General features: G+C 52.6%; 1 protein-coding gene across 8 annotated transcripts in view; it reads right to left on the bottom strand.

The window, feature by feature from the left end:
- Positions 1-16,854, bottom strand: part of CPNE5 (copine 5) — a 99,444-nt gene that overhangs the window by 17,769 nt on the left and 64,821 nt on the right. For 7 of the 8 annotated variants that reach the window (XM_019029480.4, XM_055390308.2, XM_004043925.5 and 4 more), the window contains 3 exons: positions 16,440-16,544; positions 6,813-6,854; positions 4,383-4,458 (listed from right to left, as the gene is read on the bottom strand). In XM_019029480.4, the coding sequence (XP_018885025.1) occupies positions 4,383-4,458; positions 6,813-6,854; positions 16,440-16,544 (223 nt within the window). Of the gene's footprint in view, positions 1-4,382; positions 4,459-6,812; positions 6,855-10,423; positions 10,738-16,439; positions 16,545-16,854 lie in introns of those variants that run through there. The other variant, XM_063707565.1, reaches the window with a different exon arrangement.

Genomic DNA, 16,854 nt, shown 5'->3' on the forward strand with positions numbered 1-16,854 from the left:
TTTTCAAAATTACTACTACTATTATTACTGCCACCATGAATCCATGCGAGAGGTCATGAGGACTTGGGGGTATTGGGACAGGTGCTAAGCTATGGTGAGAACAGCGCTGTCAAGAAGTGACCATGCCTCTTCGGCCCTGGGGGTGGCTATAGAGGTTCGAGAGAAAGAGGGGTTGGGGTGACCAGGTAGACACAGAAGGAAGGCGCTGGATTTGGGGCACAGGTGGGAAGTTCACGTGGGAGGTCTGGCAAGCTGTGCAGGTAGAAACTGAGGGCCTGGGCGAGATGGTGAGAGAGCCCGGGAGAGAAGACCAGAGCACCCTCTTTAGCACTGGAGGATGCCCCCTCCACGGGGTTACCCAGATGGTGAGGTGCTCACAGACACATTCATGGGAAAACAGCTTAAGTAGGCAAGCTGTTAAGATGAGGGCAAAACGGCAGCCCCAGTGCTGCACTGTGCCTCAGTTTCCCAATCTCTCCCTTGAGGGTGTTGAACTATCGGAATGGACAGCATCTCAAACTTTTGCTCCAACATAGCCCTCCCAGCTGGGGAGAATGAACCCGGAGTCCTGAGAATAACCAAAGATTTGGCCACAAGCATGTTTCTTCTAAGCTTTCTATGTTATCTTTAAATTAGCCTGTATTCCACATTTCCACTCTCTAATGTAACTGCTTTAATGTTAAAGCAATGTTCTGTTCTCAGATCCCTGTTTACCCTGAGGTTTCATGCCCCCAACCTCAGCCTCTCCAGCCCCGCCACGGTGAATCCCATGCAGGGGGCCAGCGCCACCTAGGGGCCAGCCCAGGAGCTGCCCGTCCACTAAGTCGCCTCCTTTCTTCTTGGTGGTCAGGCGGGGACAGGACAGGTCTGGAATCCGCCCTCCTGCGCACATTAGGTGGGGTGGGTGGGGGCACTGAGGGGCTCCTAGGGGCCAGGAGCTGTGCTGGCTCTGGGGATGCAGCAGTAAGTGCAACACAACCCCCACCCTGAGGACTTCAAGGTCTTTGAGGGGGTGAATAGTGTCACAAAACAGAAAATAGCCAGAGGGGACCCCAGGAGCACTGACAAGTGTCCACTCCAGGCTCTGGGGTGGGGCGGGTGTGCAGGTGGACACAACTTCCTGGAGGAGGAACACCCACAGGGAGGCTCCGTGGACCAACAGCTCCTACCCAGGAGAAGACAAGAGGGAGTCTCAGGTGGAGGCACCCATATGAATCGAGCCCTGGAGGCTGAGACAGCACGGAGGTTCAGAGAGCCTCAGGTGGCAGGACGGGGATGAATGTGGGAATGGGCAGAGGGAAGGGGCAGGGGCCAGCTCCTAGGGGCCTCCAAAGGCATGTGATGTGTGTGTTTATTTACATGCACAGCCAGGCGTGGTGGCTCACACCTGAAATCCCAGCACTTTGCAAGGCCGAGGCGGGTGCATCACCTGAGCTCAGGAGTTGGAGGCCAGACTGGGCAACATGGCAAAAACCCACCTCTACCAAAAATGCAAAAAAAAAAAAAAAAAAATCTCCAGGGTGGTGGTGTGTGCCTGTGGTCCCAGCTACTTGGGAGACTGAGGTGGGAGGATAGCTAGAGCCTGGAAGTAGAGGCGGAGGTTGCAGTAAGCCGAGATTGTGCCACTGTACTCCAGCCTGGGTGAGAATGAGACTCCATCTTTAAAAAAAAAAAAAAAAAAGCATGCGTACACAGATTGCGGGTGGCTGGCTGGGGAAACAGCATCCCGAATGAAAGAGCTTGGAACTTCACCCTGTAGGTCAGTGGATCTCAGCTGCGGTGGGAGCATCTTTCAGTATCTCTTCCTACCTCCCATGTGCGAACCAGGCTAAGGAGGTGGGTGGAAGGCCCTACACAGGATTTAAGCAGGGGAGCGATGTGGTCAGATCACTATTTTGGTGGAGTACGCTGGTTACTGTGTTGAGGACAGAAGGAAGAAAGGAGGCTATGGCAAAGCCCCATAAGGGGGAGATGATGAGGTTGGTGGTGGTGGCCTGAGATGAAGGGAACGATGTCAGAAAACATGGGTGGTAGGCGAGCAGTGTTTGCTCGTGGACTGGATATGGAGTGAGGGATGGGGATGTTAAGTATGACCCCTAAGGTGCCCTGAGCCCCCATGATGGGAATATTTGAGATGAAGCCGGCTCACCAGGAGGACGTGAGTGCTGCGGGAGGTTTACCTAATGAGTTCAGTTTTGGAAGGCTGAGCCCCAGGAGGGGCCAGCAGACAGCTGGACATAGGAGCCTGACACTAGGGCAATGCCAGGGCCCGAGGCACAGGTCTTTACTGGATGAAGCCTGTTCCCTTTTCAGGCAGTTCTGATTCTAGCAAGGCCTTCCTGCCCCAAACCAGCCTCCCCCTGGGACTGCCAGAGCTGAGCTCCTTTTTCAGCTGATGGCCTTCCGATGTGTGCAGACAGTGCTTCTGCCTCCCAGTGTGGCACTTTCTCTTGTTGATTACAAAGAAGCAGGGATCAACAACTGAGAAAACAAGTCAATTGAATGCTTTCTCCTCTTAGCCCGAAAGAAACGGCTCCTTCTGGGCCTGTCAAGCACCTTTAGAAGCCAAGCTCGGAGAGATCTGACCCCTTCCCTTCACCTCCCTAAATCTCCTCAAAGGAAGCCAGAGAACGGTGGCGTCTGCTTCTCTCTGCCTGGGGTGGGGCGGGGGAGCGGGGACAAAGACAGCTTCTCTCTTTGCAGATGCAGAAAACAAAGCAATGTACTGTATTAGAGCCCTTTCAAAGAAATTCATCCACACTCCATCTTCACAGTAGCCATGTTCAATCTCATTCAGCATGCAAATGTATAACAGGCACCTACTGTGTGCCCGGCAGTGCCCTGGCCAGTGAGGGGAGACAACAGACAGGGCTGTCACCTCACCGGCCCTTGGAAAGTCTAGTTGGAACACAAGACCTGCCCACTCAGAACCGACATACAGGGCAAAGGAGTGGGGGTAGCATGGGATTTGAATTCAGTGATGGAACTCAAGGCCAGCTCTTCAACTTTGCTGGCTGAGTGGCTGCTAGCATGAGGACAGTGCCAGGATGGTAGGATGGTTGTAAAATGTGAACCTCTGGGCACACAGTGCTCAGCAGATGGTGACAGAAGACAGTGCTGACCTCTGGGTCAGGCATTGTTCCATTAACTTATTTAATTCTCAGTTTGCATGGCACAGAGTAGTTCAGAGACTTGGCCATGGTCACACAGCTAGTAAGTGGTAGAGTCAGGATACGAACCCAAGCAGTTATTTGGGTTATAAGTATCTGCCATTAAGTGGGTTTGGCACGAACCATGATGTCTCTGGAAGTTCAGACAAGAAAGAAAGCACGGGGACAAGAGTGGCTGGGAAGACCTCTCAGAGGAGCAGGACCTGAGCTAGATTTGGAAGGTGGGGAGGGAATTGCAAAAGGGAGAGCACACAGTGGAACGCGGTGGCTCAGGCCTATAATCCCAGCACTTTGGGAGGCCAAGGCAGGAGGATCGCTTGAGCCCAGGAGCTCAAGACCAGCCTGGGAAACATAGCGAGATCCTAAATTTAAAAAATTAGTTGGGCATGGTGGTGCATGCTTGTGGTCCCAGCTACTCGGGAGGCTGAGGTGGGAGGATCGCTTGAGCCTGGGAGATTGGGGCTGCAGTGAGCCAGGGCAACAGAGTGAGGCCCTGTCTCAAAAAAAAAAAAAAGGGGGGGAGAACACACACACACATGCACACGTATACACACACACGCACGCGCACACGCACATACATGCGCACACATGCACGCACACACACACGCGCACACACACATGCGCACACACACACATACATGCGCGTGCACACACACACACATGCAGACATTGTCCCTTGAGGGCAAATGCTACTGTTACACCTCCAGAGAGATCAGGTGCCTTGTCCGAGGCTCTCCAGCTCTGGGGCTAGAACAAGGAAGGTATCCTGACCTCATTCTCTTGAAGTTTTCATTCTGAAACAGGTAAGATACTCAGCAGGCCCTGAAACTGTTCTGATTGAAAGCACAAGGCCACCTTGAACTCAGGACCTCAGGTCTCAAGCCCAGAACCTTCGTATACTGGCTCCCATCGTGCTCCTATCTCTCTTGCTTGTGGGAAGTGCTCTTTATGGGGACACTATAACTCAGTGATTTGGAATCAGCCAAGTCTGGGTTGTTTTGTGTCTTGATTTTGCCACTTACTGAATGGTAGAACTTTGGGCAAGTTCTCGCACTTCTCCAAGACTTGGTCTCCTTAACAGTAGAATGGGACAATAACCCCTTTCTCACAGGAAAACACACCAAGCCCCCAGCCCAGTGCATGGCTCACTACAGTCCTCAGTGACTGGGCCACTTAGTAGTGCAAACCCTGGATTTCGGGTGCCCACCTCACCTCATAGATGTTGAATTGGCTCTGCCCACGGGCCAGCTCCCGGTAACTGGTGGTGAACTCCCCAATGAAGTCATGGCTGCAAGGGAAGACGGCTACTGAGACCAAGGCCAGGCTGTGCCCTGCCTCTGCCCAGCCCCAGCCTTGCACACATCCGTTTCTTTGGCTCCCAATTCTACCTGGGACTCCACTCCAGGGGCACATGCCAGCAGACAGGCTGGGTCCATGGGAAGAGAGCCCAGTGTTGCCCACAGAGGAAGAAACCCAATTGTCACCCAGTAAAGAGCAGGACCCTGGAAGAACAGCACCCACTTCTACTTGGATCCTTGTTTGAACAAGGGTATTTGGGGGACAACTGGGGAAATTTGAATATGAAATGAATAGTGAATGGCATTTAAAAATATTGTGGCCAGGCGTGGTGGCTCACGCCTATAATCCCAGCACTTTGGGAGGCCAAGGCGGGCGGATCACCTGAGGTCGGGAGTTTGAGACTAGCCTGGCCAATAAGGTGAAACCCCGTCTCTACTAAAAATACAAAAATTAGCCAGGCGTGGTGGTGGACACCTATAATCCTAGCTACTCCAGAGGCTGAGGCAGGAGAATCGCTTGAACCCAGGAGGTGGAGGTTGCTGTGAGCTGAGATTGTGTCACTGCACTCCAGCCTGGGCAACAGAGCGAGACTCTATCTCAAAAAAAAAAAAAAAAGGATATTGTTCAATGTGTCAAGTATGATAATGGCATTTGTGGGTAAGTGGGAAAGTGCCCTTATTTTTTAGACATTTTCAATGAAGTATTTAGAGGTAAAATACCATGAAGTCTATAATTTAAGCTACATTAGCAAAACATAGATGAAGCAAATATAAAAAAATTTAACAAATGTTAAATTCAGGTGATGGGCTTACAGGTGTTCATTAAACCCTTCTCTAATAAGATTATTTTTAAAACACAATGAGAGCGATGTCCAGCTGGGTGGCTGCAAGTGTTTTCTACAGTGCCCACACCTTCTGGAGTGCTTACATCAAGCACGGCCAAGACTTGTACACAGCAGAACTCCCACTGACCCCAGGGTTGGCTCCTTTAACTTCCCCAGTCACTGCCAGAGGGCCTTGGTCAATGTGCTGGCCTGGGGCATCCAGCCGGAGACTGATGCCTAAGAGGTGTCCCTGGGGCCCCGCCCATCCCCCATGAGCCTACACTGTATTGTGTCTACATATTTACAGCTCTCAGCATTCTGACTATGAGCAACTTCATGGTGGGACCCAGTGGCACCTGGTAGCTGTCCCCAACTGGCACAGAAGAGGAGACTATTCCAGGCAAAGGAGTACGGGAACGCCAGGGTAAGACGAGGCAAATTCCAGGTGGAAACAATGAAGCTGACTGTGAGGTAGCTGAGAGGCAAGGAGGGGAGGGCATAGCGGCTCTGGAGCTTCTTGCAGGATGGTTGGTCTCAGGGGAAGGCGAGTTCCTTGGAAGGGGGCTTGGGTCTCACCTGGAGCTGCATTTGCATAGCACTTTACATAAGATAAAGCAAACCCCCTGTCCATATCACAGACTTGGGAGGTACCAGCGGACACTGGGGGACCCTGAAGTCCTCCTAAGTCACTTCTTGGTAGTGCCACAGAATGGAAATGTCACAAAAGTCAGGGTGACATATTTGGATTTGGCTCAGCCGACAAGTAGAAGCCAGGGAGGGTTCTGGACTGAAGCTTCGAGAGGCCTGCTCCTGTCCTCCTCTATGGATTCCCAGAAGTACTGCCTTCCCAAAGACCCCGAGTGGGAAGCACCCTCCCAGCAGCCAGGGACAGCCCTACACAGGCACTGTCTCACGGCCCATGAGTCCACTCACGCCTCCTAGCTCTCCCTTCCCACAGCCCATTCCCTCAGTCCTGGCTCTCTGCAAACAGCTCCTCTGATGAGCCGAGGGCTGTACGGGTACAATTGGCCTCCCTGATAGGTTGTGGGGAGTCTCTGAGGGCTGGGCTCCTCTGCATCTCCGTCACCCCACAATGCTTAGCCCGAGTCTTCACGCAGAAAATGTGTCCATGAATGCTTGAAGTTCACTGGTGTCTGTGCCCTAGAACATGCACTCTTCAGAAAGCCCTAAATTCTGCCATGCGTGGGGAAATTGTGGGTACTGGCGGGCCCCTGGGCAGCTATTTGGGAAAAAGGAGGCCTCTTATGCCCCTCACACCATACCCTGCAGGACAGAAGTCCTTTGGTGCCTCCGTGGAGCTGGATGGGGAGGAGCTACTGCAGCAGAGGACCCCTCCCCCACCCTCCACACACACGCAAACCCAGGCTCCCTCACCCCCCAGAGCCACTGCGGGTGGGAGCCTGGTCACAGCTCCTCATGGGAGGGCAGGGCCCAAACCCCTCCCAGTGGCTGTCCCCATCCCCACTCACCTTCTCGCCCCTGCCCTCCTGCCTGCTTACCTGCCGTCCCGATCCCAGTCGTACACCTCCACCTTGATGGTCCTGCAAAACAAAGGCCTTTGCTGGGATGGGCCCAACCCCACACCCACGTGGCTGAGGATGGGGGCCTCTTCATGTTCCCGGACCAGATAGGGAGGCCAGGACTCCCTCTGGGCCCCAGGGCCCTGGGTGGGGAGGCAGCGGCCTGAGAGACAAGGATCTCTCTTGAGGCCTTTTAGGAAAGGCCTTAGGAAAAGGGCAGCCAGGGCTGTATAGGGACTGCCCAGAATTTCAAGGAGAATGTGGGAAAAACAGCTGCAGACTTCAGTTCACCCCACCTTCTTCTTGGCCACTGCAGAAGGGGCATAAGCTCAGCATGGAGCCGCACTGTGGATTTACCAGGGGTGGAGGAGTGGGGAGGTGGGAGTGTGGTGCTCCCTGGATCTCAGGCCCCGGCAGGGTGGAGGGGAGGGGAAGAAGACTGCTTGTTGAGGGTCTGAGGGCTTTGGGTGTGGGAGCCAGCCCTGCGCGTCAGGGAGGAGCCCAGGGCCCTGGCTCGGGGATGGCCCGCTGAGTTTTTCCATCCCCACGACTGGCTCCTGAGTGAGGGTGTAATTATCTTCATATTTTAGCCTGGCTGCTTTAATTAGTTTGTTTTGACTCCTATGCATGCGGATGGGCTTTGAGAGCCCATTTTATTTTTAGCCATGTTCCCATGGCAACAGGCTAGCGGACCAGAGCTGGGAGGAGGGAGGTGGAGGGTTGCGGTTAACCCTTGGTGCCAGCTGCTCGATCTTCCAGGGATGCCCAGGGACAGGGGAGCTGCCAGGGTCCCACAGCAGGGTCAGGTTTGGGGAGGTGGGAAGGGCCTGGGGAGCTAGGGTCTTCAGCCTTCAGTTCTTAGTGGGGTGCAGAGAGGCAGGTCCCCGGGCCTATCTTTGTTAACATCCCATCATCTCGCCCATCTCCTCGGGCCTGCCAGGAGTCAGCCTTGGGCTTCTGTGGCCCCCCCAGGAGGAGGCGCTGTCTCCTTTCAGATGAGCATCCTCAGGACCAAGGGTAGGCGACAGATCCACCGCAGCAGGGCAGAAACTGTTCTGAATGAAGGAATGCCCAATAGGTTGTGCACAGACTGGATTTCTGTAAACCAGAACTCCTGTACAATGGGGCAGGCATAGAAGCCCACCATTTAAAGGAATCCTTTAGATTCTTGTGAAAAACAAAAAAATATGTCTCTTTGAGGTGAATTATTGTGGAAAGGAAAAAAAAATCACCTAAGCCCCTGAAGGTGGGTTGATGAGCTGGAAAGAGTGGAAAGACCAGGACGGCCCTAGGCTTGGACCTGGGCCCCTCACTATGGGACCTGAGATGTCACTTAATCTCCCCGAGCCATAAGCCACCATTGAAAGGAGAAGTAATAACGGCCTTGCAGAACAGCTGCAAGAACAAGCTAGTAAGGCCCGCCTGCTGCATGGGAGGGTCTCTACAAAAATGCCTCCTTCTCTCCACTTCATCATTTGGCCTCGCTCTGATAGGTTTTTGTTTGTTTGTTTGTTTGTTTGTTTGAGATGGAGTCTTGCTCTGTTGCCCAGGCTGGAGTGCAATGGCGTGATCTCGGCTCATTGCAACCTCCGCCTCCGGATTCAACTGATTCTCCTGCCTCACCCTCCCAAGTGGCTGGGATTACAGGCGTGAGCCACCACACCTGGCTAATTTTTTGTATTTTTAGTAGAGATGGGGTTTCACCATGTTGGCCAGGCTGGCCTCGAACTCCTGACCTCAAGTGATCCACCCGTCTCGGCCTCCCAAAGTATTGGGATTACAGGCATGAGCCACGGTGCCCAGCCTCTGATAGTTTTTCGTATGAAATTTACTTAAATCAGGGACACTTGAGCCTAGGTACTTGGGCTTTGCAACTTCTGATTCAAGCCTGACTGCCTGGCCAAATCAGTGGCAGCTTTTCAGACACAGACTCCCAAGCCCAGCTCTGGGCAAGATTCAGGAATCTGTTTTCAAGGCTTCCCTAGTGACTGTGCTGTATGTGTTCTGGAGTGATGACCTCCACCCCACTGTCAGATGGGAAAATTGAGCCCTAAGAGCCTCCAGTGACTTGCCTAGAGTCACCCAGCTAAGGGTCTGAGCCAGAACAAGACCAAGGCCCTGACTCCCAGTCCAGGACTTCGGTCATGGCCCCACAAGGCTGAAGTCTCTCTACCCCTGCCCAGTGGCCTCCCAGTCCTTCCCCAGACCGCTAAGCTCTGCAGGGGACCTTCAGAGACCCCAGCAAAGAATAGCTCTCCTCTGACCACCAACACCAGCCCCTCGGGTGACTAGATGGGTGATGGCCACATGCTCAGAGGCTGGAGGAGGACCCCAGTCGTGGTGACAGCCCTGGATATCCACAAAATCACTGGGGAAAGTTTTAATCCCAGGCCAGAGGGCCTAATTTAATTGGTCTGGATAGGACTCAGGCCTGGGTAGTTTTGAAAAGTTCTGTGATGGATTCTAATGTGTAACCAGAGCCACTGACCTTCTCTAGAAGACAGCACTAGTTTTCAAACTTGGTTGCAATTTGGAATCCCCCCGAGAAGCTTTAGAAATACTGACACCAATGTCTTACCCGAGAGATTCATGATCAGTTGGTCTGGAGTGAAACCTGGGCATGGGAATTGTTAAAAGCTCCCCAGGGGGATTTGAACTTGCAACCCAGGTTGAGACCACTGAATGAGATTCCTGTGCAAACTCGGCCTGGCCTCCATTAAGGCTCCAGGGATGGCTGCAGCCTGGGGGTCAGATTAGCTCAAAGGCTGCAATTCCAGCTTTGGGAGAGAAGGAGGTGAGAGAAATAGTGCCCAGAGACAGGGGCAAGACCATGGGGAGAAGACAAATAAGGCTTTGACTACTCTATTCACAGTTCTTTTTTTTTTTTTTTTTTTGAGACAGAGTCTTGCTCTGTCTCCCAAGCTGGAGTGCAGTGGTACGATCTCGGCTCACTGCAACCTCCACCTCCTGGGTTCAAGCAATTCTCCTGCCTCAGCCTCCTGAGTAGCTGGGATTACAAGCGCATGCCATCATATCCGGCTAATTTTTGTATTTTTATAGAGACGGAGTTTCACCATGGTGGCCAGGTTGGTCTCAAACTCCTGACTTCAAGTGATCCGCCCACCTTGGCCTCCCAAAATGCTGGGATTACAGGCGTGAACCAGCGTGCCCAACCATATTCACAGTTCTGTGGCTGTCCACCCTGGTTGGGCTGCCTGAAGTCACTGCAGATGCCACTTGTCACCTGCTGGCCTTGGCTCCCAACCCCTTAGCACAGGGCCAACAAAAGCTGCAGTCCAGCTGACTGTGACTTCTGGGGCTGGCACCCAAGAGAACAGGCTTATTGGGTGTGGGAAAATGAAATGGGCTTCTGCAGACCACCAAATGAACACCTTATCTGGCATACAAAGGCTCAGGACAGAGGCCTAACCTAGGAGGCAGCAAAGTGGGCAGAAAAGACCTTCGGCTGTGGGGTGAGCAGCCCTGGCTGGCAGTCTCAGCTCTTCCAAGTACTAGGTCTGTTGCCCCGAGCAACTGGCTTAACCCTCAGACACTCCCCTCCTTTCCAAATTGAGAAAAATCACACCCACTTTGGAGCTGCTGTGCAAGTAAACTATCTCCACGTGCAGTCAGCGCTGGACACATGTTGCTCTGTTCCTGTCTAAAACACTCAATCCCTTTATCCAAGCTCCTGTCTCCCAAACAATTCCCATGCTTCTTGAAAATATCAGCTCCATGAGGCCTGGGATTTTTGTTTGTTTGTTTACTGCTGTATCTTCAGCTTCTAGAACAGTGCCTGGCCTATATCAGGTGCTGTATACATATTTGTTGGCTGACTGAGAGCTCCTAGCAACTTGATGAAATGGGCTGTGCAGGTAACAATACCTTCATTCTACAAAATCACAAAAGGAGGCCAAGAGTATGTGGCTTTCCGTGAGTCACACAGCTGGTCAGTGGTGATGCCAGGAGTCAGTGACCTGGGCCTCTGGACACCTAGAGCCACAATGACAGAGCCAGATACGTGTAAGCCTGGGCAAGCCAGCAGGGATGAGAGACACCAGCCAAAATGCCAGGCTGCCCCCACGGCACACCAACTAGCTCTATCTATAGTTTCCTCCCAGCTGAGCTGCAAGGTCTGCCTCCTAATGAGCCTCTGCCTGGCAGGGGGAAGGTTTCCCTGCGGCTTACAAGTCCCGAGGGCTGGCAGGCCCTGAGGGGTTTTGCCTTAAATGGACTTGAGTCACTCCAACACTCAACTCTTCAGGAAGAGGAGCATTAGGGCCTCATCTGGGGCAGGCAGTGAGACTGGCAGCAATCTCGGCCCCCAGGTTGCACTGTACAACACCGGGCAGTGCCGCGGTGACTGTGCCTCCCGTCTGAGCTTCAGCTTCTGCATGTGAATACCGAGAACGGTACGACGCCCTTCATCGAGGCCATCTGTGGAGGTGCCTGATAGGGTGCCTGGCCCTCCTGGGAGCTCATCTGTGGCTGGATGCAAAAGAGAAGGAACTCATACATCAAGGGTGCCAGGCAGAAGTGGGAAGCTGCGGTGACTCCTTTCCTCTCTCCAGGTGAGGACTCCACACTCTTAACACCCTGTTAAAAATCTACTCATTCAGCATCAAGGTGTGAGTAGCCTGACCCAGACAACTGTGGTTTAACAGGGACAAATCCTCAAGTCACAGAACATTAAGAGAGTAGGGCAAGTTCCAGGAAGGCAGGGGAAGTGCTTCTGGTCATCACCCCACTTTACCCCACTGGAAGGCTGGCTTGGCTCTGATCCTGATGCCACTTCCTGTGACTTCAGCTCTGCTCAGCTAGGTCACTCAGGTTTGGCCTTGTGTGGACTGGACACATAGCAAAGGCAGGGAGACTCCAGGCCACAGGGCCAGGCCAGAGGCAATTTCAACAGGAGGGAAATGCAGCTTCTCCTTACTCTGGCAAGTTATATAATATCTTCTCTTCTATTTCCCTTGTAAAATAGGCACAGCACTAGACCCGGCTCCTAGGGCTATTGTAAAATTTAAATTCACAAAATAAGATAACGCATTTAAACCAATTAGAATACAACTTGGTCCATGTCCTAAGTCCTCAGTAACTGTAATCACATTACCTGGCTTCTACACCCATCATTCCAAGAACACTGCCCTTTCTCATCAGGCCCGGGTTCTCATCCTCCTGTACCTCTTCTCACAACAGGAGGGGATGCTCCCTGACCATGCCGCCCTCCTCTTAGTTCCCTCCTATCCCTCTGACCATCTCCTCTTCTTTCTTGCTCCTGGCCTCTGGCATCATCCACAGGGCCTCTCAGGGCACCAGATCTCTGGCCACCCCCCTCCTGGAGACCCTAGACTGCTGTCCCCTCCTGCTTTAGCTGTGCCTGGTCCACAGCTGCCTCCTCTCAATGTGGCTGAAACCATGTTTACCTCTCTTTCCCCAACCTCTCAACAGCAGCAGCTCGTTTTCAAACAACAAACATAATCTTTATAACTTAAGAAGGATAATTTTTTAAAAAATGGGTTTCAGATAGGCTGTGAAAAGAACTGCAGAACACAAATCTGTGTGAGTAAGAATCTGGCTTCCGATCACACTGCCCATTTCTGTCGGTGGTGCCACCTTTTCCTGCCCTCAAACGCTGAACCATTATCCCTTCCCCTCTTTCACTCCCTTACCCAGGCAGGTACCAAGGCCTTTTGGGTCTTCCTCTTCCTTCTTGCTGTTCCCCTCTCCTCTCCCCTCTGAATTATTTGGTATTAAAGCCAGAAGGACGTTAATGCTTTGAGGACTAAAACCAATCCAAGCAGCTTCCCTACCTCTAATCAGAAAGCAGAACTGCCCCTAACCCCTGAGCAAGGTGCTCATTAGTAAGCCTCCCCCAGATGCACCCTGGTCACAGCCCTGTCATGCCATGTCTTGGCTATTTGGCAACAGAGCATAGGGATTAACAACACAGAATGTAGAGCCAGGCTGCCGGGGTCCAAATCCTGGTTCTACCACCGGCTGGCAGCAAGACACTGGGCAAGTGACTTAATCTCTCAGGGCCTCTCTGTCTCCTTACCTGTAAAATGTGGCTAGCATCAGCACCTCTTTGCAATGAGCTAATTGTTGGGGGGATTAAATTAGTTCCTATACATAAAGCACTTAGAGCAGGGCCTGGCCCATGGTTAAGTGCTATAGGAGTCTTTGCTATTATTATGACCTGTCTGTCTCCCCACTGGCCTGGGAGCAACCTAAGAGGGAGGCTTGGGTCCAATAGCTCAATAGGCCCCCACAGCACCCAACACAGTGCCTGGGGCCTGACTGGCTTGGAAGACACGGCTGCTGGATTAAATCAACTACGTTCTGTGAGGCTCCAAGAGGTGTCTTGGAAGGAGGGGACAGTGGCCCCATTTTCCTGCACAGGGCCCTCCCCTGCCTACCCTGGAGGGCCTTCTGATACTGGCACCTCCTGAGTGTCTGTTGGGTGCGTGGGTTACACTAGGGCTGGGGGCGGGGGAACAGGCCTGATCGTTCTCGGAGCCAGAGTGACATCCCTGGCCTCCTTGATTAACACTACTGTCAGTCACGTCATGGAAGATCTGCTTCTGGTCATGGGGGAGAGCCATCCTGCAGTGAGATGAGGCTAGGCTCTGCCTCAGAGGGGGAGGTGGGAGCCTGCCCCTCCCACCAAATAAATACCCACCTCCTCCAATGGCCCAGTGGTGAAGCCAGGCCTCCGAGCCCTGCTGCCCCTTTCACTGTCCCTGACAAAGCTGGCTCCTGCAACCCTGGGAGCTCCTCTCTAGAGATACAGGGTTGTGAGGGGTCAGTTGGGCCAGGGATCCCCAATTCCTTCTGCCCTGTGAGACTTTAACTGCCATACTCTCCCATCCCCCTACCTTGAATTTCCTCTCACTTTGTTTCTATCTCCCTTTATTCCCATGCCCCTGTCCCCAGGATCCTCCACCCCTGACTTTCCAGCCTTTCCTGGGCCTTCTTTAGAACTCACTGCTCCAACCAGCCTGTCTTCTCATCCCCTCACCCACTCTAGAAGCCCCAGGAGCCAGCTAGATGTGTAACAGAGGCTTGTTTGACTGCAGCGCTAAGACAGTCTTTGTTCCCAGTCTTATTTTGTGCACTTATTTATCTGTCTAAAATACATGTGCACATCTGTGCTGCCTGTGGTCAGACCACAGGCTCCCTAAAGATGGGAAGGCGACCCTGTTCGCTTAAATCCGCACAGCTAGAGGCGCCACGCTGGGACACAGGAGGCACTCAGTGACCACCTGTGGAACAGACTGTGGCTCTTCTGTCCCAGCCAAGAGGCAGGAAAAAGAACAAGCTCATGTCTCAAACTGGCAGCCTGGGGGTTTCTTCGGAGGGAAACAGGGGTACCTGGAGGCCATTCATCTGCTGATCATCCCCTCAACATGCCTTTTCAGGCTCCCAGCTGCCCCAAGGTGTCTGGTTTTGTTTGTTTGTTTTCTTTTTGGTCTTTAAGGTTTTCTTTTTTTTCTCTTGAGACAGCACCCCAGGCTGGAGTGCAGTGGTGCAATCATAGCTCATTGCAGCCTTGAACTCCTGGGCTCAAGTGATCCTTTCACCTCAGCCACCTGAGTAGCTGGGTCCACAGATGTGTGCCACTACACCCAGATAATGTTTTTTAATGTTTTAATTTTTTTAAATTTAGTTTTAAATTAAAAAAATTTTTTTTTGTAGAGATGGGAGTCTCACTATGTTACCTGGGCTGGTCTTGAACTCCTGGATTCAAGCCCATCTCAGCCTCCCAAAGTGTTGGGATCACAGGCGTGAGCCACCACGCCTGACCCCAGGTGTCTGTTTCGACACCCCAGTGCTCCTGTCGGAGTGGCCCAAAGAGGCCCAGCTTTCGTAGCTGTCCAGAGAGCCCTGCCCGTGAGCCCCCTACCAGCTCACCCACCTGAGCTGCAGCAATCACCAGGAGACAGGGATGGGTTCTCCTGACTCAACAGAAACCAACACAGTCTCACAGCTCCCATTTTGGGTGGTGGCCCCACTCGCTCTCTCGGTGCTTGCTACAATGTATAATTACATGTTTCCTTGTGTGATTATTGGATTAATGTCTGCCTCCCCTACTGGCATGTAAACACCACTAGGTTGGGTGAAGGGTGAAGACTGTACCCTGCTGATTTCCCAGCATCTAGCACAGTGCCTGGTACATGACAGGGGTTCCCTAAACATCTGTGGATGAGATGCTGAATTTGGTATTTTAGGCACACCAGAGCCTCGTTGTGTAGGTTGTGTCGTGTGAGCGTCAATGCAGTCCTGTAGAGTAGGCAGACATTTTAATACCCATTTTACAGATAAGGAAACTCAGGCTCAGACAGGTCAAGGATTGCCCAGGTTGACAGTGCTTTTTGGTCACAGAGTCAGAATTAGCAACCAGGTATCTGGTATCTACACTCAACAATCTACACTCAAATGATGATGAAGATGATAGCCAACATGTAATACATACTACATATGTAGTAGGCATATGTTAAAACAAAAAATCTAGCTTGGGCAACATGGTGAAACCCCATGTCCATCAAAAACACAAAAAATTAGCCGGGCATGGTGGTGCATGGTTGTGGTACCAGCTACTCGGGAGGCTGAGGTGGGAGGATTGCTTGAGCCCAGGAGGCGGAAGCTGCAGTAAGCTGAAATCGGTGAGATGAGAAAATGTCCCTTCACTCCAGCCTGGGTGAAAGAATGAAATCCCATCTCAATTAAAAAAAAAAAAAAAAATCTGCCAGGCATGGTGGTTCACACCTGTAATCCCAGCACTTTGGGAGGCAGAGGTGGGTGCATTGCTTGAGCCCAGGAGTTTGATACCAGCTTGGACAACACGGCGAAACCAGTCTCTACAAAAATAAAAAATTAGCTGGGCGTGGTGATAGGTGCCTATAGTCCCAACTATATTCAGGAGGTAGAGGTGGAAGGATCGCTTGAGCCTGGGAGGTCCAGGCTGCAGTGAGCTGTGATGGCGCCACTGTCACTGCATTCCAGCCTGGGTGACTGAGCGAGACCCTGTCTAAAAAAAGAGAAAGAAATCCCAGAAGCTCTTTGCACTCTACCCCGTTTGTTTATGGCAACTAGGCTGGCAGGATGTATCCCTAGGATCTTGACTCCCCAGTCTGTTGGCCAGGAATTGGGACCAGCTGCCTCTGCCTGCATCAACACCCTGCTTCCCTGCTGCCATCTGCTCCTCCACTGGGAACAATGAAAAGACAAGCTGCTGAGCTCCAGGCCTGGGCACCCGGGACACCCATCTGGGTTTCCCTGGAATCCTGGGCACTTCCCATCCCCCTAACCTTGGGAGTTTGCCACCAGTGGGGATGCCAGACAGAGGGGAAAGAGGTGGGGTGGGTGGGGAGAAGAGGATCTGTGAGGCTGTGAAGAGGCAGACATTGCCGGGTGCAGCAGGGGAAGAGTGGAGGGGCTCACCAAGCCCCAGCCTGTGCAGGGCACCCCCTACTGCACAACTCCAGAAGGCCTCGTTTCTACTGATGGGACTGACCATGTCAATATGAATGGGGCCTCCCTCACTTGTGCTTGGGGAGGGCCCAGAAGCAGAAGGAAAAAAGAAGGGACATTTTCTCATCTCACCGATCGTAGTCGCCGTTGCAGAGGGCTCTCACGGGAATGGAGAAAGTTTGCCAGACTGGATTTAGGGTGTTCTTCATGACCTCGGTCTTGTGGCAAATGGTGAACCTGGTGAAGAAGAAGAGAGGGAAAGGCTGTCAGGCCCAAACCCAAGGGAGGTGAATGCAGGTCAACAGAGGAGTCAGCTGGTTTACATCTCTGGTTCCTGGACGACGGAAATGATGGCTTCAAAAGGTGATGAGCTGCCAATCACTGACAGCAGCCAAGCTGACACTAGGCGGCCATTTGCTGGAGATCCTGCAGAAAGGGTTCCTGTACCAGGTGAGGACCTGGAGGTGGGGACAAGTCCCAGGGTGTCAGGAGCCCTGGGTTCTAGCCTCTGCTCTGGGGCCACCTCACCGTGTGACCTTGAGCAAGC

Source organism: Gorilla gorilla, chromosome 5 (assembly GCF_029281585.2).
Source record: "Gorilla gorilla gorilla isolate KB3781 chromosome 5, NHGRI_mGorGor1-v2.1_pri, whole genome shotgun sequence".
NCBI lineage: Eukaryota > Metazoa > Chordata > Mammalia > Primates > Hominidae > Gorilla > Gorilla gorilla.